The 19,072-nt window shown below is 38.7% G+C and overlaps 6 protein-coding genes across 9 annotated transcripts; 3 read left to right on the forward strand and 3 right to left on the reverse strand.

Annotated features, from left to right (window-relative positions):
• Positions 1 to 45: 45 nt before the first annotated feature.
• On the reverse strand, positions 46 to 2,100 carry Nprl2 (Nitrogen permease regulator-like 2). Its single transcript, XM_011138388.3, has 8 exons — positions 1,708 to 2,100; positions 1,538 to 1,629; positions 1,294 to 1,450; positions 1,092 to 1,209; positions 768 to 1,002; positions 552 to 682; positions 305 to 474; positions 46 to 227 (listed from the first exon to the last, which is right to left on the reverse strand). Exons 1-8 carry the CDS (start codon positions 1,813 to 1,815, stop codon positions 51 to 53), a joined length of 1,188 nt encoding a protein of 395 aa, XP_011136690.1. The 5' UTR covers positions 1,816 to 2,100; the 3' UTR covers positions 46 to 50.
• Positions 2,101 to 5,597: 3,497 nt separating this feature from the next.
• On the forward strand, positions 5,598 to 7,916 carry Nle (notchless protein homolog 1). 2 transcript variants are annotated; one of them, XM_011138384.3, is made up of 7 exons: positions 5,598 to 5,679; positions 5,938 to 6,304; positions 6,429 to 6,668; positions 6,773 to 7,026; positions 7,095 to 7,326; positions 7,415 to 7,636; positions 7,717 to 7,916. In XM_011138384.3, the coding sequence occupies exons 2-7, from the start codon at positions 5,965 to 5,967 to the stop codon at positions 7,854 to 7,856; spliced, it is 1,428 nt and encodes a 475-aa protein (XP_011136686.1). In that variant the 5' UTR covers positions 5,598 to 5,679; positions 5,938 to 5,964; the 3' UTR covers positions 7,857 to 7,916. The 2 variants fall into 2 exon arrangements, with proteins under 2 accessions (XP_011136686.1, XP_011136685.1); XM_011138383.3 differs by lacking the exon at positions 5,598 to 5,679 and adding an exon at positions 5,728 to 5,745 and having other exon boundaries at positions 5,938 to 6,346.
• Positions 7,917 to 8,423: 507 nt separating this feature from the next.
• Positions 8,424 to 13,892, forward strand: ebo (exportin ellipsoid body open). 2 transcript variants are annotated; one of them, XM_011138380.3, is made up of 16 exons: positions 8,424 to 8,563; positions 8,736 to 8,939; positions 9,011 to 9,202; positions 9,305 to 9,464; positions 9,540 to 9,796; positions 9,870 to 10,036; positions 10,121 to 10,427; positions 10,532 to 10,624; positions 10,697 to 10,865; positions 10,938 to 11,076; positions 11,183 to 11,541; positions 11,640 to 11,967; positions 12,046 to 12,243; positions 12,322 to 12,600; positions 12,679 to 12,844; positions 12,953 to 13,892. In XM_011138380.3, exons 1-16 carry the CDS (start codon positions 8,561 to 8,563, stop codon positions 13,028 to 13,030), a joined length of 3,099 nt encoding a protein of 1,032 aa, XP_011136682.1. In that variant the 5' UTR covers positions 8,424 to 8,560; the 3' UTR covers positions 13,031 to 13,892. The 2 variants fall into 2 exon arrangements, with proteins under 2 accessions (XP_011136682.1, XP_025155531.1); XM_025299746.1 differs by lacking the exon at positions 8,424 to 8,563 and having other exon boundaries at positions 8,810 to 8,939; positions 8,994 to 9,202.
• Positions 13,725 to 16,815, forward strand: Aldh7A1 (aldehyde dehydrogenase 7 family member A1). Its single transcript, XM_011138381.3, has 10 exons — positions 13,725 to 13,899; positions 14,302 to 14,499; positions 14,675 to 14,891; positions 15,019 to 15,206; positions 15,309 to 15,508; positions 15,583 to 15,698; positions 15,772 to 15,900; positions 16,012 to 16,121; positions 16,200 to 16,460; positions 16,560 to 16,815. The coding sequence occupies exons 2-10, from the start codon at positions 14,344 to 14,346 to the stop codon at positions 16,770 to 16,772; spliced, it is 1,590 nt and encodes a 529-aa protein (XP_011136683.1). The 5' UTR covers positions 13,725 to 13,899; positions 14,302 to 14,343; the 3' UTR covers positions 16,773 to 16,815.
• Positions 15,388 to 17,559, reverse strand: LOC105181544 (Methyltransferase like 5). Of its 2 annotated transcripts, none has more exons than XM_025299749.1 (5): positions 17,185 to 17,559; positions 16,544 to 17,099; positions 16,278 to 16,434; positions 15,604 to 15,834; positions 15,388 to 15,489 (listed from the first exon to the last, which is right to left on the reverse strand). In XM_025299749.1, exons 1-2 carry the CDS (start codon positions 17,522 to 17,524, stop codon positions 16,804 to 16,806), a joined length of 636 nt encoding a protein of 211 aa, XP_025155534.1. In that variant the 5' UTR covers positions 17,525 to 17,559; the 3' UTR covers positions 15,388 to 15,489; positions 15,604 to 15,834; positions 16,278 to 16,434; positions 16,544 to 16,803. The 2 variants fall into 2 exon arrangements, with proteins under 2 accessions (XP_025155534.1, XP_011136684.1); XM_011138382.3 differs by having other exon boundaries at positions 15,588 to 15,834.
• An 83-nt stretch (positions 17,560 to 17,642) lies between these two features.
• Positions 17,643 to 18,630, reverse strand: LOC105181540 (SOSS complex subunit C homolog). The gene is made up of 3 exons (XM_011138379.2): positions 18,126 to 18,630; positions 17,928 to 18,052; positions 17,643 to 17,844 (listed from the first exon to the last, which is right to left on the reverse strand). The coding sequence occupies exons 1-3, from the start codon at positions 18,151 to 18,153 to the stop codon at positions 17,689 to 17,691; spliced, it is 309 nt and encodes a 102-aa protein (XP_011136681.1). The 5' UTR covers positions 18,154 to 18,630; the 3' UTR covers positions 17,643 to 17,688.
• Positions 18,631 to 19,072: the final 442 nt, after the last annotated feature.

Here is a 19,072-nt window from a genome sequence, read left to right on the forward strand (position 1 = left end):
GTCAATATTCAAGTCTGATAAGTCTGCGTAGATTATTCTCTATTTCGGCATCACTTCCACAACATTACGACATTTGGGTCGCGTTCGATGATGTCTTCGATCTGCGCAGCGGACTGACCTGTGCTGCAACAAAGTTCATCGAGACTATACGCACCAGTGAAATACTTGTAAACTGCATGATTCTTCGTTTCCTCGTTGCAAGATGCTCCAGGCAGAAGTACAGGATACTGCGAGGAAAAGAAGATAAGATTAATAATTGTGTAGTTATAATACTGTTGTCGAGATATGCGCGGGGGTCACTCACGTTGTACACTCTCCTGATCAATCCTTCGATCAAGCCAAACTGTACCAGCCTCCTCTCGTTTATTCGTAGATTTTGCGGATTCAGACGCTGGCACAAGTCTCTCATACTGTTGCCGTGAGTCATACTCGCATACATACGATATATATCCCTGAGATACGCAGGTTGTCTGGCTACGAGGAGAAACAGTCTCTCGGTGCATTATGTCGTGGATCGTAAACGATACTCTAACGTTTGAAAGAGCACTCACGCAGTTTCGATGCATACGTTATACATCTCTCCTGTAACTTAATATCTTCCGCGAGCTGCTTCAACTTCGGAGTTGCTGCGTAAACGTTACTGTATTGGAATATTGGGATTAGAGTCACAACCCCGTAATATCTGCAACAGAAGATGTTAGATTGGATCAGTCAGTTATGCAGTATTGAAACATGTCATCTAATTCAATTCAATCTGGATATCCTACACAAGATTTTGCACACAACTTTTGACTAGATTATTCTCTACATCAGCTTCAGCTGCTATACGTGCCACATGATTGAAACCATCAATATAAGGTAACACTTGTTGTGTAGTTAAATCCCATTGATCACTGTGAAATGCTTCTCTGCCTTCCAGAAATATCGGTACTTGATGATCAAGAACTGGTTTCGGCTCAGGTGCCAGTTTTACTACCTTTAAATGAGATGTCATTGTTCCTTCTAACAAAATATTATTGTAATGATACATATTGTTGCAGAAGATATTTCATGTGAAAATTGTTTTGCAAAAGTGGTTGCAAAAAGTTTACCAGTTAATGTGCACATCTTATGTAAATTTAAATCCTGCATGACCTGTCCAAGCATCTCTGCTAATCTGGTCTTATCATCTGAGGCAGATAAGAAACAGTTTTCTATTTCCAAAGCCATCTGACAATCATATAAATATTATGGTATATAAATTACTGTTCATAAGCATGAGATATATTAGGAAAGAGATCAAAGAAATATTACCAAAAAGTCTGACATCTTTTTAACTACTGGCTCATAATGAACTGTACGAGCTTTTGCATCACAAACAAAACACAAGTTAAAGTAAAATGCATTTCTTGCATATTTCTTATCGTCAATCTTCACAGGAAAACCCAAGATTTTATAGTCTTTTAAAGTTCTGCAAAATAAAGAAAAGTTATTGAGTACAATTTATAAAGAAAAAATTAATTTGATTCTCTTCCAATTTCATATTCTTTTAACTTACACTGTAATAGTGCTCCTTTGCAATTGTGCTTTTGGTATGATATAAACACTGACATTGTCAAAGATATCCTTAGATATAAAATTATCAGGTACCTGCAAAATAATATAATTTATGTAAATTATACAAGTAAAAGTATTTAATCATCTACATTTTCTAATGTATTTTCTCACCTGACATGTAATTTTAGGTCCTGCTATATGATGAAATTCAGAGAAGAATATACAACGTATTGGATCCTCTTGTATTTTTTCTTCCACATTTTCCGGAATCGATGTCATCGTTCTCTTGCTACTTTAACGTCGTGTAATTTCATCGGTACAAATTAGTCAATATTTTCATACAATATTCAAATATTTTTGCGCGTTTAATAGCAAAAGGAGATAAAAAATAATTGGCATTGTATATATTATCCCTTCAATAATAATAGCAGTTATGACACTCTGCAGTATGTGTAGATACAAAATATTATTTACGATTACAAGATAACAGGTGCTTCTGAATATAATTTGACGTTTCGATCGGGAATAACAACCACATCAAGGTTATATCAGAGAGTAACCTGAGAGCGGCCAATACGACATTTTCTGCGACACCGACTTTCCGCACTGGGAAAGGACGCCATCTGCATCCATTTTGAGAGGGGAACTACGATAGTACATCCACTTTCAGATCTCGGTGGTAAAATCTGCATATGGTGGAAGTCCATGCTACACCCACTTTCAGGCGGTTTATGTCCGTGCTGCATTGACAGTTGCCATCTCTATGCCAGACTATGCCCGGTGGTCTAAAAAGAGCGGGGGAGAGGGAGGGAGGAGCAGAAAAAATAAAAGTACGTATTAAATGTTAAATTTTCGAATATATATTGCCGTATCTAAGTCTCTTCTATAATAAACAATTTGACATGTATGGAGATGCATGATGTATCATTGTCCGCGTCCCGTTCACTTCGTCTTGTTTTTCAATTCAGCATCCCGTCCGCTCCGGACATTCGCTCGTGGCACTGACAGTGGTCGTCGGTGAGCATTCGATCCGCTCGGAGGAGCATGTGTTATTCACGTAATTAACGTGACGAGACTCCGATTATAAATATCCCGCGAGTTGACGAAATATTTGAACTTTTAAAAAAAGCATCAAAGAAAATCACGTTAATGTTGTCATGGGTAAAATCTCACCCCGGTATATATTTTCTTATTTTCGAAATAAAAAAAGCCAAACGAATGCAATTAAATGTTATTTATCATCATTGAATATTAAATGAAAAGTAGAAGAGTTATTGTCCGCAGCGGATAATCTCCCTCTATAAAATGTCGAACTGAAACATATTAAAAAGTATTGACATTTTGAATACGTCTGAATTCTGCTTTCTGATCCGAAGAAAGGGCAAATAAAAAGTATTAGTTCCCATTAAATTTCACCGCGCTAAATGTGAGATGGCAGTAGTGAATGCTTCGCATTAAAGCAACAGCAATCCGGTGGACGCGGATGCCGCACCGGAGGATCCGGTTCGGGCGAAGCAGAGTCGGCTTGAGGGTAAGTTTACAAGTTTACTATAGTCCTCTGTTTGACTTGGCAATCTAGAGCTGGGATATAATTTCCGGCTCGACTTGAATTACGATCGCAGAGGGTAAACTACTCTTTTACTCGCCCGCACTCGTTGGTCAAATCTGATAAGCAAATGTGAATTTTTTGTTACAGAGTTGAAGCGGAATGTGGCCGGCTCTGACTGCAAGTCGTTTCGGTGAGTCAAAATGAAAAGAGAAACAATATTCTGCATGACGGATGTGGGACTAAAAAATGTCGTTCGAGTCAATGCGAATTGTAAATAGATACTTGCATGTGTGTATTTGTGACGTTGAATAAAATACATTGCTCGAAACAATCAGGGGATTACTTGATCAATAGCCTGCATTACATACAAGATTTAAAATACTGAATGATTCTCTTTTGATGTTCAGTCATCTGAATAAGAGAATATTCATATGTACAAACGCGACGACCGACATCAGCTGCTTTATTTTTATTTTTCAAGCGGGCCGCAGAATTACTTAACGATTTAATTATTTGACAATATTCAATTGTCCGTATAAAATATATTCATAAATAAATGCCGATATCGTTAGCTACTTTTCTTTTATTTGCAAAACAGGCTGTAGAATTATTTGGCAATATTGTCCATTCATCACAATCCCTATTGTCTCGAGTAGCGTATAATGCGCGTAGAAATTGCGCCAGCGCACGCCGAGCTTGAGGTATCCTCGCTCGCGTGCCTTTGAATATCACGACCGCGGTTGTCAATATACGCGTTTTTACTCGCGTTGCTAACAGAAAGGTTGGAAAACTTTAACCTTCGATATCTCCTAAACGGTTAGAGATACAGGCCTCGGTCTGGCACCAAAATAAAGTCCTCTCAAAACCCTACATTTTGCCGTAAATGGCGACTCTCTACTCCCAGTAGAGGCGGAGATATCAACGGAGAAAGGTTGCAAAACTTTAACCTTCGATATCTCCTAAACGGTTAGAGATACAGGCCTCGGTCTGGCACCAAAATAAAGTCCTCTCAAAACCCTACATTTTGCTGTAAATGGCGACTCTCTACTCCCAGTAGAAGCGGAGATATCAACGGACAAAGGTTGGAAAACTTTAACCTTCGATAACTCCTAAACGGTTAGAGATACAGGCCTCGGTCTGGCACCAAAATAAAGTCCTCTCAAAACCCTACATTTTCGACTACATGGACGACTCTCTACTCCCAATAGAAGCGGAGATATTGACGGAGGAAGGCTGGATATCGACGGAGAAAGGCTGGAAAACTTTAACCTTCGATATCTCCTAAACGGTTAGAGATACAGGCCTGGTTCTGGCACCAAATTAAAGTCCTCTCAAAACCCTACATTTTGCCGTAAATGGCGATTTTCAATTGCAGGAAAGTCGCGATTTTCAATTGCAGGAAAGTCGCGATTTTCAATCGCAACTTTCTTGCAAACGCTTCAATGCTACGCCGTATCTTTAAGTGCAATGTTAATTTGTCATGCAAATCTATCAACACAACGAGTTTAGTCGAAATCGATTGCTATTGATCATCTCGTTGGATTCACGCCGAGAGTGAAACGTCAGTCTCGGCCGTGTGTCGGGATGCACAATCTCGGCAACGTTGCGAATCAGAGCGAGATGGAGAGAACACATTCCCTCTCTCTCTCTCTCTTTCGCTTGGCTCGTCAAAACAAGCCGAGCGGTGGGTGGGACTTCAGACGGATAGACGGGAGCAGTTTCTCTGCGTGTGTGTGCCGACTACATTCTTATATAGAAACGTACGGCAATTGAAAATGTTTAAGCATATACCCTGAGATTCTGTCTGTTGCATATGACACGTGTGTGTGTGTGTGTGTGTGTGCGTATACGCACACGTACGTCACGCACCTTTCAATGCAACACATGCACACGGACACTACTGCGCTAAAAAACGCCTGCCGGAGTATAAATAAATACTAACGTAACGCTGAAATATTTTGGAAAAATAATTTTGGGTACACACAAAATATTATCTTATCATATATTTATATATCGATATAAATCGTATATAATCTTCATGATATTAATCATATACAATCTCAATTCTTATTTTTTTTGTGCATGTTAACATGTTAATTCATGTTACAAATGCATAACAATGCGCGAGACCGTGCGTGTCAAGTACGCTATTATGGTTGTAGCACGGACATAAACCGCCTGAAAGTGGATGTAGCACGGACAGCCACCAGATGCAGGTTTTACCGTCGAGACATAAAAGTGGATGTAGCATCGTAGTTCCCCTCTCAAAATGGATGCAGATAGCGCCCATTCTCAGTGCGAAAAATCGGTGTCGCCGAAAACGCCGTATTGGCCGCTCTCAGCTTCCTCTCTGGTTATATTTTCTTCAATCGTTCTCGACTACGGAGACCTTTTACGAAAGGCTGTTGAACGTAAAGATTTATACAGAGAATTTCTTTTTTTGATATTGGTAACTTGAAGCTTATTGTACTTTGAGAGCAGTAAGTGTAATAAGTGCAGTAAAAAAATACAAACTTATATCCGCCATATTGAACAAATGTTTGAAATATGAGGGGTTCGTAGGGTTAAAGGGACAGCACGTGTTTATAACTTGTGTGAGAATATTTTAATCTGTTATATTTATTCTATTATTACCTATTATATTTAATCAATTATAACGTGTAAGAGAATATTTTAATCTATTTTATTTATATTTTGTTTTACTATATTTTAATCGATAGAAAAAACGGATCTTTGAACGAAAGAGGTTGTGTTACTATTGATATAAATGTTGCAATTTGGTAGTTTTCTAAATATTAATAGGCAGTTATTCAGGTTATGTTAAATATATAATCTGTACGTCTAATTGTTAGAGTGGCTTTTTACATCGATCACACAAAATGAGCAAAAGGAAGTTTGAAGATGATGCCACTTCAGCAGACATCGAAGTTAAGAAAGCTGCATCGGTTTTTAAATCGGATACTGGCAAACTTTTACCCTGTGGCACTTTACATTTACCAATCAACACCCCTGTGAATAAATTACAGGAGATTTGCAGTGCTCTCTTGCAACAAGAGGATCCTTTGGCATTTTATGTGAACAATGTAGAAGTTACAGACACATTGGAAAAATACTTAAAAAATGATTTTGACTTCCATGAAGATGTTGTAGAAATAGTGTATCAGCAACAGGCATTGTTCAAAGTCAGACCTATCACAAGATGTACAGGATCTATAGAAGGTTTTCAACAATTTTACATAGCTCCATTAGAACTTTTAAAAAGTATTTTCTACGGAAGATACTCTATATTTCTACGTAAGATACTCTATGTAAATTTATATTAAAAAAATTTTTGTTTTTGTAGGACACAAAGAAGCTGTTATATCTGTTGCATTTTCACCAGATGGCAAGCATTTAGCTAGTGGTTCTGGTGATACAACAGTAAGGTTCTGGGATATCTATACACAAACGCCTTATCACACATGTGAAGGCCACAGGCATTGGGTATTATGCATTTCCTGGTCACCTTGTGGTTCTAAGGTTGCTTCTGCATGTAAAAATGGATTGATTTATCTGTGGGATCCAAATACTGGGAAACAAATGGGTAAAAATTTAAAAGTTATGTTTTGTTAAGTGTGGATTTTGATATATATATATATACATATATATATATATATACATATATATATATATATATTTATTATACAGGAAAAGCAATGACTGGACATAAAATGTGGGTAACATCTATGTGCTGGGAGCCTTATCATAAGAATCCTGAATGCCAATATTTAGCAAGTGCATCAAAGGATTGTGACATAAGAATTTGGGATACAAAGAGATCACAGAATTGTCGTGTTTTATCAGGTCACACAAAAAGTGTAACCTGCATCAAATGGGGTGGTAGTGGTCTTATTTATTCTGCTTCCCAAGACAGAACCATCAAAGTATGGAGAGCAGAAGATGTAAGTATGTTACATGTGATTACAATTATCAGTAATTAGTTCAATATAATTGATTCTTTTATTTATAGGGTGTGCTGTGTAGAACCTTAGAAGGTCATGCTCATTGGGTAAATACTTTGGCTCTAAACGTAGACTATGTGCTTAGAACTGGTCCATTTAATTTGGAATCAACTAGAAACTCGGATCCACTAATATATGCAAAGAATCGGTATGAATCTATAGGTGAAGAAATACTTGTGTCTGGATCTGATGATTTTACATTATTCTTATGGAAGCCGGAGAAAGAGAAAAAATCTGTTGGTAAGCTTTGCTTAAAAATCGTGCATCCTTAAGATATATACGGTCAGTGTATGGTCAATAACAAGTTTATCATAGGAATATCTTTCAGCAAGAATGACCGGTCATCAACAACTCATCAATGATGTCAAGTTTTCGCCTAACGGCCGTGTAATTGCGTCTGCGTCTTTTGACAAGTCCATAAAATTATGGGAATCTACTACTGGAAAGTTTATTGCCTCACTAAGAGGCCATGTTCAAGCAGTTTACTCGATAGCATGGAGTGCTGACTCTCGTTTGCTAGTGAGCGGCAGTAAAGACTCCACCTTGAAAGGTAAATACAAAATTGAGTAAAATTTAAATTATTAATAAGAATGCTAACGTTAAGAGTAATGCTATATTATATTCTTGCAGTGTGGAGTATGAAGACTAAAAAGTTGGAACGGGATTTACCTGGTCACGCAGACGAAGTTTATGCCATCGACTGGTCACCCGATGGCCTACGAGTCGCTTCAGGTGGAAAAGATAAAGTTTTGCGATTATGGCAAAATTAAATTGATATAAATTAAATATAAGTGAAAAAGAAACTGGGGTAGCACAATTACTAAAACCCTGAAATATTCAAAGAATTCCACAAGGTCTCTTACATTTTTTGTTAAATTATCGCGTTTTTTACGCGTTTCTAAGGATTTCACAAAACTATAGAATTTTTTTCTGCAATCACAATTAGGAGCGAAAAGAAGTGCAGTTGAATCTAATATTTTTGAATTCTGTAGCAGTTTTAAAACCATAAACAAAATGAGTCACAGATAAGCAACTTAACAATCTAATGCATATCCTTTTAGTCCTTAACATTGGCTGCATTCAGTAGAACAAAATGATCAGTGAGCGCTTAGTGATTCTTGCTCCTGATTGGTAAATACTTCTGGGTCTATGAAGAATCTAAAAGAATGCTCCAATCACAGATAATAATCACTAAGCGCTCACTGATCATTTTGTTCTACTGAACGCAGCCATTTTTTCTCTTTGAACGGAATTGCGGAGTAGATGGAACCACGAACAAGATGAATCACAGATGAGCGATCTAGTGACATTTCTTGTAGCATCCATGAAATTACACACGGACATTTATTTCGAAGTCGACATCTGATCAGAGTTGACAAAAAATGACGTCTGATAAGTGAAAATCTAACCTCATTAATTTTATATATTTACATTGTGTATTTACAACAATATAGTACTTCCTGCAACGGCTATCATGGTAAACAAATCAAAATAATCTTTCTCTTTATATTGGCGGCGAAATTAATTTGTAATGACACACCTGAATAAATCCGCTTTTTGACACTTCTTCGCTTCGTGATATTAAACAAAATTTGTATGCAAAAGAAGATTTTAAGTAAGATACAAAAAAATATGAGTAAAATTTTTAGGACGACGATGCAGCTGCTCTACAAAATCTGGAGCAATTGATGACAGAATTTTTCTCCCCGGAGACAACTAACGAACGGAAACGTACAATTGAACGCAGTTTTCAAGAATTTACAGCACAGATTGACTCCTGGAAGCCGTGTCTGCATTTCTTATCTTCTACAAGCAATCATTATGTCAGTATGTTCGCTCTGTCCACCTTGGAGGTAATTACACAAGTCAAAAATTTAATAATAGCAGTATTATTTAATAATCTTTAGTCTGAATCATTTGACAGACAACTATCGGAAGGAGATGGCCCATTCTTCCATGGGAAGACAGAGCCCTTACAAGATCCACTTTGTATACATTATCACTGGAAAGAAGTGTAGCACCTTTTGTAAGAAATAAAGTTGTGAAGTTAGTAGTAGATATAGCTAGACATGACTGGCCACATTTCTATCCAGATTTTTACGCCAATATCTTACAGGTTTGTTGATAAAATATCCTATCATATATATATTCACAATCATTGAAAAAAAAAATATATATATATATATCGCTGTATAATATCCTTGTTTCTGCCCAATAGTTACTAGGTCACAAACACACAAGATTGCTTGGGCTTGTATATCTGAGAACAGCTTCAGAGGAGCTAGCTACACCGAGAGAGGATTTGCCAATGCATAGAAAGACAGAGCTGTTCAAACTATTAAGCTCTCATGTACCTCTAACCTTGGATACACTTACAGGTGTAATTGATATTGTTGCAGCTGAAAATTCATTATTGGATGGAAATCACTATAATCTTCTTTATTATATTGTAGTACTTCTGAAAGAGACTACAAAATTACAAAGTCGTTCCGGTACTGTTACACCCCCTCCGTCACCTACCAGTGGACAATCTCTTGCACCTATACGTGCAGTACTTGATGTTGAGGGATTAGCAACAGGCACCAGTGAAGTTTGCATAGCAACTCTTGAAGTTTTGGCACATCTATTCAGTTGGATTGATTTGTCAGGCAGTATTTCAGCCAATTTATTGGATGCTATTTTTTCATGTGCCAAGTATCATGATGCAATGGTAAGGTTTGACTTCTCAAAAGCAGGATATATATAGTAGCATATGAAAAATAGTTTTTTTTTACTTTTGACAGAATGGCAAGCAGATAGAAATGGCTGTACAAGCTTTAACTACGATTAATGAACTGCTATATAGACCACTCTGTTTACCCAATGCAGCCGACACGTTATTATTGGAAATATTTCAGCATGGTGTTAATTTATTTCAGTTAATGGAACGTCTCGATTCAATAGATGAAAGGTACATATTGAACATGTTTAGAACAAATTTCTACTTGGCATATTACTTAACATATGATATATTCAAAAGATGTTTTTCTTTCAGCTATATGGAAAAAATGACAGAGTTTTTACAACTGTTCATAACAAATCACCTGAAAAGAATGGAATCGAGTTCGAAGTTTCCAATAAATACATTGTTAGAAGTGTTGTGTCACCATACGTTTCAGCAAGCTTCCACTGTGAACGGTTATCTGCGATGTTTAGACATATGGACCACACTTTTGGAGAGCACTCAGTCACGATATTCCGCTGTAGCATTAGCTCTCGCCGAACGTGTGTTGCAGAAAATGAGCTTTAAGCTCAATGCTCGAATATTGAGGGATCTCGATACGGAGAGTTTGGATGAGAACGTAAGCGTGTACTTTTATAAATATAAATGTAGAACATATATATTAGATATAGACCAACATTTTTATAATTATTCTCACGATTACCTTACGATTTCCGTTTTCAGGAAGAAACAGAATGGCAGCATTTTCTACGATGTAATGTAGAGTGTTTGGCGAAAATTGCTGACATCTCACCTATTCCAGTATTTACATTATTGGTAATTTCTAATTGACATTTATTTTGCATTCATCTGTCTATCGTGCAAAGATACTAAAAACAGTTGTTTCAGTATCGTTCGTGGAGGGAGGAATTAATTATATTTGGGGAATTAGGTGCCGCTTTGGCGAATAATCAAGTTATTTTATTAAACGATGCGGAGGCGTCAAATGTACATACACATCTGAGAGATCTCGCATCGACTACACAAGCTTTAGCCAGATTATATTCTCTTTTCATTGGTAAGCTGCACTTTTATCAGTTTTTGGTGACTGCTCGGTTCTTCGCATTGATATAATCATTTATGCTTATAGGCGATCAAACAATCATCGATCAAAGCTTGGCCGAAGAAGTTGTATTACAGACTCTCGATGCTTGTTTGTTCGCGAGGGATAATCAGTTGTATAAAGCCGCGCTTCAGCCAGCTGCTATCGTAATAGATATTATAGAAGTGTAAGTCTTTAGCTTCGTACATGTTCTAAAACATGGCTTAATAATGAGTCAACAACAACTGTCGTGTACAGATGTTTGTTAATTATTTATATATTTGCACTACTAGACATTCACAGCTTTTGGCTTCTCTTCAAGCCTGGTGTCATTGGATAGCGAGAAGACCAGAAAAAACCAAGGAAACGCTCTGTCAGCGTTGCATTGATTTGTGCATCTGGGCGACAACGTACACCGCATCCTGCGATCAACCACCTCCGTCAAACCTAATTCATTCCGCGACTCATCTCTTTCAGAGTATCACCGCCATTTTAAAACCGATCCTATGGGACCAACCGACATTTAGGAATTTAATTTCTATGGGCACATACCCGTATTTGAAGCCAGATACGATAAAGGTTCTACGTAGAGCATTAGTAAACGGGATCATACTACCGCCCGGTGATGTGGCAACGAGGCAAAGGTTGCTAGGTGAGTTTTCACGTTGTACTTTCGTTTATAACGAACGTAATATTCGTGTACTAATTATATTTGTAGAATACCTTTAATGATAAAAATATTTGTTTTAGGTACTATGATATTGACCCTATCCGCACCTTTGGGTATGCAGGGACAACCAATGCCTTCGGAATCGACAATTTCGATAACGATTTTGCCGCTGATCCAACTGCTCGAGGACTGCGCCTCGTCGTCGACGACCATCAAGAAGATGTTGCACTCGTGTCTGGAATCTATCATAAATAGAACGTTGGAGTTACTACCTTACGTAATAAGATGTCCCAGTATATGTGAAGTGTTACTTAGCTTCCTGCATTCAGCATTCTCAGTATTACAACAACAGCTAGGTCCCGAGTTCACACAGAATGCGGTTCAAGGCATGTTACAGATTTACACCAGGTTTGTATGAGATACAAAGGAGCGTAATAAGGTTGTTTGCTTAAAAGTGCTTTAATAAGAGCATCGATATTGTCTCAGAGAAAATATTTCTGCCGGGCCTGCGTTGGATCAGTTGCTGGAGATTCTGATACTCGTAGTATCGGCACCTAGCAACGCATTTAAGGCATTTGTACCCTCGGTGACAAGTCTGTGTCTAGGTCAAGTATGGCCAGCTGTCGGCAGCAACTTGTGCGCTCATCCGGACACAACGTTGGTCTTATTGAAACTTTTCCACAGGTAATATTTCTCGTGTCAACTAATACTTATTTAATTTTTGTTATAAGCTAGCCAACTCTCGCCGCAATGACTTTTCAGTATCCTTATGCACCGTTGGCAATATTTCTATAATACTTCGGTATTGCGAACTCTCGGCCATCCGGACGAGGATGAATTTGTCGAGCACAAGGAGGAGTTGGTAGCGATTCTGGAGGCATTCGGCCAGGCTCTACTTCAGTCAGATGTTAATATATTTCGACAGAGTTTGCAGAGTCTCGAGCAGTTGAATATACGATGGCGACTCTATCAACGAGCAATCTTCAAAGTTCACCTTCTCGAGAGATTTCTCATGGCATTGTTCACAGTTTTGTTTCAACAGTGAGTACTGATCGTGATTTACTGCCGACGATGTATGTACATATTAATTATGCATCATCTTGCATTTATTCTGTATAGGTCTCACAATTTGTTGGCAGATGAAATTGCCGCGGCTATCCATAGCTTGGCGTCCGTTAACATAGGGTGGTTCTTCGGTCATTTCTTGCCAACATTCTTGGCAACTTGTGAGGGTGTAGATAATATGCAGAGAGTCACCTTACTGGGGAACTTCGATAAGTCTACGGTATGTTAATTATTATTATTATTAAATCGTCGATGTGTTGTTAAATATAAGAATGTGAATGCGAATGCACCGGGAATCGCATGAATTATGTGTAACCAATCGTTTCAGGACCAGCCAACATTGACTAGATCGGTCCTCCAACTTATTTCGGACTTGAGGTGTTATCAGCTCTGTAGGCCGGGTTGAACATAATTGCGTCTTCATGGAAGACTGCAGAATTATAATGAAGTAAATATTCCGTGACTTCTATAATGGCATTTAAATGAAGTGCATTTCCATCGAATCTCTTTTACGAGTGCCTCCATGTATACAAATACGAGACATTATTAATGATGGGGCGAAAAAAAGACAAACATTTTGTAAACATTTACCATTCTGTGTATACCACTGCCGCACCTTATTGTGATGTCGCTATTGTTATAAATAAACCGTGCGTTTTTACATGTACTGAGCCAAGTTTTTAGAGCTTCTGTTCCGAATTGGAAAATCATATCGGCGGTTCTGCATGCTCATTAAAATCGTCCAGAGGATTCTCGCGGAGCGTGTGCTGGACGCCGGTAACATCGAGTCACCGCTCGGGCAAATCACCCATGTTTACAAGCGAATTATTTGCTCGATCTTTGTCTTGCCAATTGGTATTGTCTCGGCGCGTTACACTCTCATTGTGTCGGTGACAATAACACTCTTTCCATCAGAAGAAACTTGCGACAGTCTAATGTCTCGTGACTAACGGCAAAACAATGTATTTACCGCCAAGATCTTTGTGTCAGCCAAACAACGATTTGTACAAATCTGCCAATCGGCTTGAGCCGCATCAGAGATATAAAATTATAAATATCACGATTGATATCGTGACGATAGAGTTCAGTAGAATCCGGCTTTCGAACTCAATTCTCTCAAGTTCCGCTCGGCTACCGTCGAATCTCAACAACGCGTCGCTCCGGCGCGTGATTACTTTCGCCGTCTCGTTATTGAGGCGCAGCTTCATTGTCCGCGATCTGCAAGCCGCTGTACCGGATCAAAGCAAATAAAACGCATCGGAATCGGAGACTCAAGCAAGTTATTGTCCCGAGAACAGATCGGTCCTCTCCTTTGGCTGACTCTCGTCGTCAACAGCTGCACTCGCTCTCGCGCCCAAGATCTGGGTGATCCCGGCGTTCAACGGGTTAACGATTCGGATTCAACCCGCAACAGCTTCTAATAATATACTTTTGATACTTTTCTATTTAACTTCCACTTCTCACACATATATATTTCTCTCTTTCGCTGGTTACAATCAGAAACAATTAATTTGCGATTTACCAGAGATTCAAGCAAGTTGCCAATCGTTTGCCATTTATAGCATATCAGTCTTGTTTAACTTAGATATATTTTTTCTTAAGATATTCTCGTGTTATCTTTATCACGTTTCGCCCCTCTCTTTCTCATGATAAATGGAGTCATCCTGATAACCTTAGTTTATTACCACCGACGACTCGAACAGCGGCAGAGAATTGATTATGGCGAGTCTATTGCTGAAGAAGGTCCGCAACATTTCCCAATTCCAGATGGCGAGGCATTTAGTGACTGATCCGAAGTATGGGTTTTTAAAGGAATTAGGCATCACCGCCGTAAATCCAGGACTTTATGATGGAAAATGGGGTGGATCTGGCGAGGTATACGATGTTGATTTTTTTTCCTTATCGTTATTGACATCGAGCAAGTATATTATAAAAGCTGGAGAAGACTATAAAATATTGCAAATCACGTTATGATAGCATACGAATGCAACAATAGCGATAACGTGGTAATAACTATAATCTCTATCATAATAATAATAATTTTGTGCAGGTGATAGAATCTATATCACCGGTAACCGGCAAGGTCATAGCAAAAGTTCGTCAATCCACGCCGCAGGAAGCCAGCAATGCTATCACGGAAGCACGTAAAGCGTGGTCGCAATGGGCATCTATTCCGGCACCAGCGAGAGGAGAGATTGTGCGACAAATAGGAGACGAACTCAGAAAAAACTTGAAACCGTTGGGATGCTTAGTATCGTTGGAAATGGGTAAGTTGTTTCAACGTGCACCGAAATTTCGCTTGCAACATAATTACAGTCGATCACATTTGTCGATATACTTGAGGTGCATTCATCATAATTCTGCATTCTGCATAATTAACACATCGTGTCGCAGGAAAGATATTACCGGAAGGCATAGGCGAAGTCCAGGAATTCATCGACATATGCGATTACGCGGTCGGATTGTCGCGTATGTTACCTGGCAATGTATTCCCATCAGAGAGGAAAGATCACGCGCTGCTGGAGAAGTGGAATCCCTTGGGTGTAGTCGGCGTGATCTCGGCCTTTAATTTCCCCATAGCGGTGAGTGCGACTTCAGATATTTAATTTTCATGTTTAACACCAATCTTCCTCATGTTGCCATGTGTAATGCCTCTTCATTCCAATATATCGCATCTTTTACAGGTGTACGGTTGGAACACCGCCATTGCGATGGTCTGCGGTAACGCTATCGTCTGGAAAGGTGCCTCGACCACGCCTTTAGTAGCCATTGCGACTACGAAGATAATCTCGGCTGTCTTGGAGCGTAATGGTATCCCAGGTTCTGTCGCATCTTTGGTATCGGGTGGACCGGACGTCGGGGAGACTTTGGTGAATGATAAACGGTCAGTCTCAAATTCTTATCGCGTTATATATCGCATGTAATCCTAAACTTACAACTAGTTTCATATATTGTTAGGATACCTCTAGTTTCATTTACCGGAAGCACGAATGTGGGGAGACAAGTGGCCGTTAAAGTTCAGCAACGATTCGGGAGATCCTTGCTGGAACTTGGTGGTAACAATGCGTTAATCGGTATGTATTGCCATTACAAAAGAATTCTTTATGTTGCTCGCGTGTCACATGTACGTTTATCCTTCGCCGACAGTTGCGGAAGATGCCGACTTGGAGATGGCAGTGAGAGCGGCAGTCTTCTCGTGTGTCGGAACAGCTGGACAAAGATGTACCACAACCAGGCGATTAATATTGCATCAGAAGATAAAACAGGAATTTTTAGGTAGTCAAATGCACAAAACATAAATCGAAGAATTAGAACAACACACGAATCCTTAGTGAAATTGAAGACACGCGTAAAGCGAAACGTGTGAAGTTACTTGCAAATTTTTAGGAAAGTTAAAAACGGCATATAAGAGTATCCTGGCGCGAATCGGTGACCCATTGGACGACGGCGTGCTGTACGGACCGATGCACAATCAAAAAGGGGTCGACGAGTATCTGGTATGTGCACTACAGTTGTAAAAATTATAACGCGATCGCAACGTCGTTCGAGCGAGATATAATATCCTCTCATTATAGCAAGCAATTAAAAAAGCTGTGGAGGCCGGCGGCACGATAGAATTCGGTGGTAAGCAAGTGAAGCGGCCTGGTTATTACGTGGAGCCGACGATAATCTCGGGTCTACGAGCCGATACCGAGGTAGTACAGCAGGAAACCTTCGCTCCGATTGTCTACATTCTGGAGGCTAATTCTCTGGAGGAAGCCATCAATCTCAACAACGGCGTGGAGCAAGGATTGAGCAGTAGTCTCTTTACTAAAAGTATCGGAAATGTATTTCAGGTAAACTGAGTGTGTTATAACTAATGACATGTTTAGATGATACACTCGTGAGTATAATTGACCGAATTCTTATGAAATTCTACCGTTCGTATCGCACAGTGGATCGGCCCTCATGGATCGGACTGCGGAATAGTCAACGTTAACATCGGCACTAGCGGCGCCGAGATAGGTGGTGCATTTGGCGGTGAGAAAGCCACGGGCGGTGGTCGGGAGAGCGGAAGCGACGCATGGAAGCATTACATGCGACGCGCGACGATCACAATTAATCACGGAAATGAACTACCTTTAGCCCAGGGCATTAAATTCGAGTAGATCAAGCTGGCGTTCGACTTGTTTGCTCGGATTAATGATTTAATTCGAATCGTATAAAATCCACCTCAATATCGACGGAGGTTCTCTTGTGAAATTTGTAGGCTCTCGGTAGATCGTATCGAAGCTCAGCCACTACTGTCCCTTTCGCACCGAGCTGTGCAGCTTTCGAAAGAACGTAATCACGCGTGCTGCTCTTGTGCAGCGAGTAAACTACATTGGTCGAAAGTCGAATTGCCATTTCTAAAAATTTCATGTCGATGCCGGCGTTCTTCTTAGTACCAAACGGTGGGTTCATTATAACTGTGTCAAAGTATTTTTCGAACTTTCCTGCAAAAAGTAAGATTTTATTTGTAAATCATACGATTTTTAGTAAATCATACAAACCAATAAATATATATATTAATAAATATACCTGGTAAATATTGTAATATGTCACATTGCACAATTTCCACAAAGAGTTCTATGTCTTTGCAATTGCCATTGTGTATACCAGTCGCATCTGAGTCTATTTCAAATCCAACTACATACCCGGCACCAAGCATTTTTGCACCCAATGCCAAAACGCCACATCCAGAACCTAAATCTGCTATATTTCTATCTTCTATATCATTGAACTGTGACTGTGCAGTATACAACATGTGCGACGCGATATGTGCACTAGTGGCATACTGTTCAAGTAAAACTTTTGGCTTTTCAAAAACCTCTAGCTGTTGAAGATAATTTTCTAATTGACAAAGTCGAAGGGCTGCCATTATCTTTGACCATCTGAAGATTATTGGCCATACACGACCTCTCTTGCCCAGTAAATGTTCGTAGAAATAATATAACTATTTATCAAGACTTCCACATTAATGTTACTTATTAATACTCTTTAAAAATTGTTTATACGAATTTGAATTATTTCACAATTAGTAACTCATTTACTATCAAATCTTGGAAGAACTGGCAATATTAAATTTCCAAAGGAGGAGTCCTGTGTCACAAAATAACCGAATGAAGCTGCATGTGCATTATGCAAAGCAGCTCGTTGAGATGCACTCATCGCTATGCCATCACTAGATTGTGTTGTAGACTATGAAATACATATTAACAGAATGAAAAAAATGGAAAACATAAATATTTTTAATTAAATATAATTGTCAAATTTATACTCACTATATTTGATGCAGAACCAGTTGATGAAACAGCTAATGATGAAGTCAAACTTGGCGCAACTCCTTGCTTCAAGAGCATCTGCTTTTTTAATTGCAGCTCTTCTAAGATTTTCCTATTTTGTAATTCTAAAAGTAATTAGCATAAACGGACACACATGAGTACGCTATGTGAAAAATATTATGTATATATCAGGATTACCTCTCGAATTTGATTGTGAAAAAGCCATCAAATTTACATGTGTGATTCAATTTGAGTAAAGTTCAAAATTTCCGCGAAATAAACGAAAAGTTAAGTCCACAATATAATTAAGTTAACAATACGATGTCTGTAAAAATATAACGTTAACTTCTTTATTAACAAACTTTAACTGGTTCAGGAATCTTCAATGGGTAGAACAAACAAGTTTCTCGGTTGTACTGCTGCACAGTCAGGTCTATCTCAGTCATATATTAACCGATGTTTATAAAAAAATAAATATGTGTAATTTTCTGTAGAAATAAGGGAGGTTATAATCGTTTACGTTTACCGCACACTTGACTGCAGAAGGTGCAGTTAAAAAGAGCAAATAAAGTCCCTAAAAATGTTGACCCATATTCAGAACATGCTTATAACTATGTTAGTGCGCTGTTAACTAATCAGAAGGCATATTGCGTGGCTTTTCATTGGTTAACAGCGCGCTAACATAGTTACAAGCGTGTTCTGAATATGGGCCGCACGCAATATCCAATGACATGAAATATTCTTTTTTTTTTTACATAGGACAATATAATCATTCATAAATTCATGTGTAAATATGTTACAAATTAATGACCTAATGAACGATATTCCTCCTAACTATATCTTTACTGAAAGAAGCGACTAAAGAAACTGCAGAATAAAATATATATACGTGAGAGACTAAAGCCGACTGCAGATAAAATTTAAATTAAAATACAAATCTAGTTTCCAATGCTTTTTATTACAAACTTGAGATGCGTACGCATACGTTTAATGATAAATCGAAGCAGGATATGCAATTTTTCAGACGGTACAAATTCTCTTTTCATTCTATTAGTTTTATACACTAACAGGAGATGTCGCAGGAGGTCGCGTAAATGTCGCGCGAGTCAGGCAAATTCGGACGGTGCGCGAACAACGGTGCGACT

This window comes from Harpegnathos saltator, unplaced genomic scaffold (genome assembly GCF_003227715.2).
Source record: "Harpegnathos saltator strain DR-91 unplaced genomic scaffold, Hsal_v8.6 scaffold290, whole genome shotgun sequence".
Classification (NCBI taxonomy): domain Eukaryota; kingdom Metazoa; phylum Arthropoda; class Insecta; order Hymenoptera; family Formicidae; genus Harpegnathos; species Harpegnathos saltator.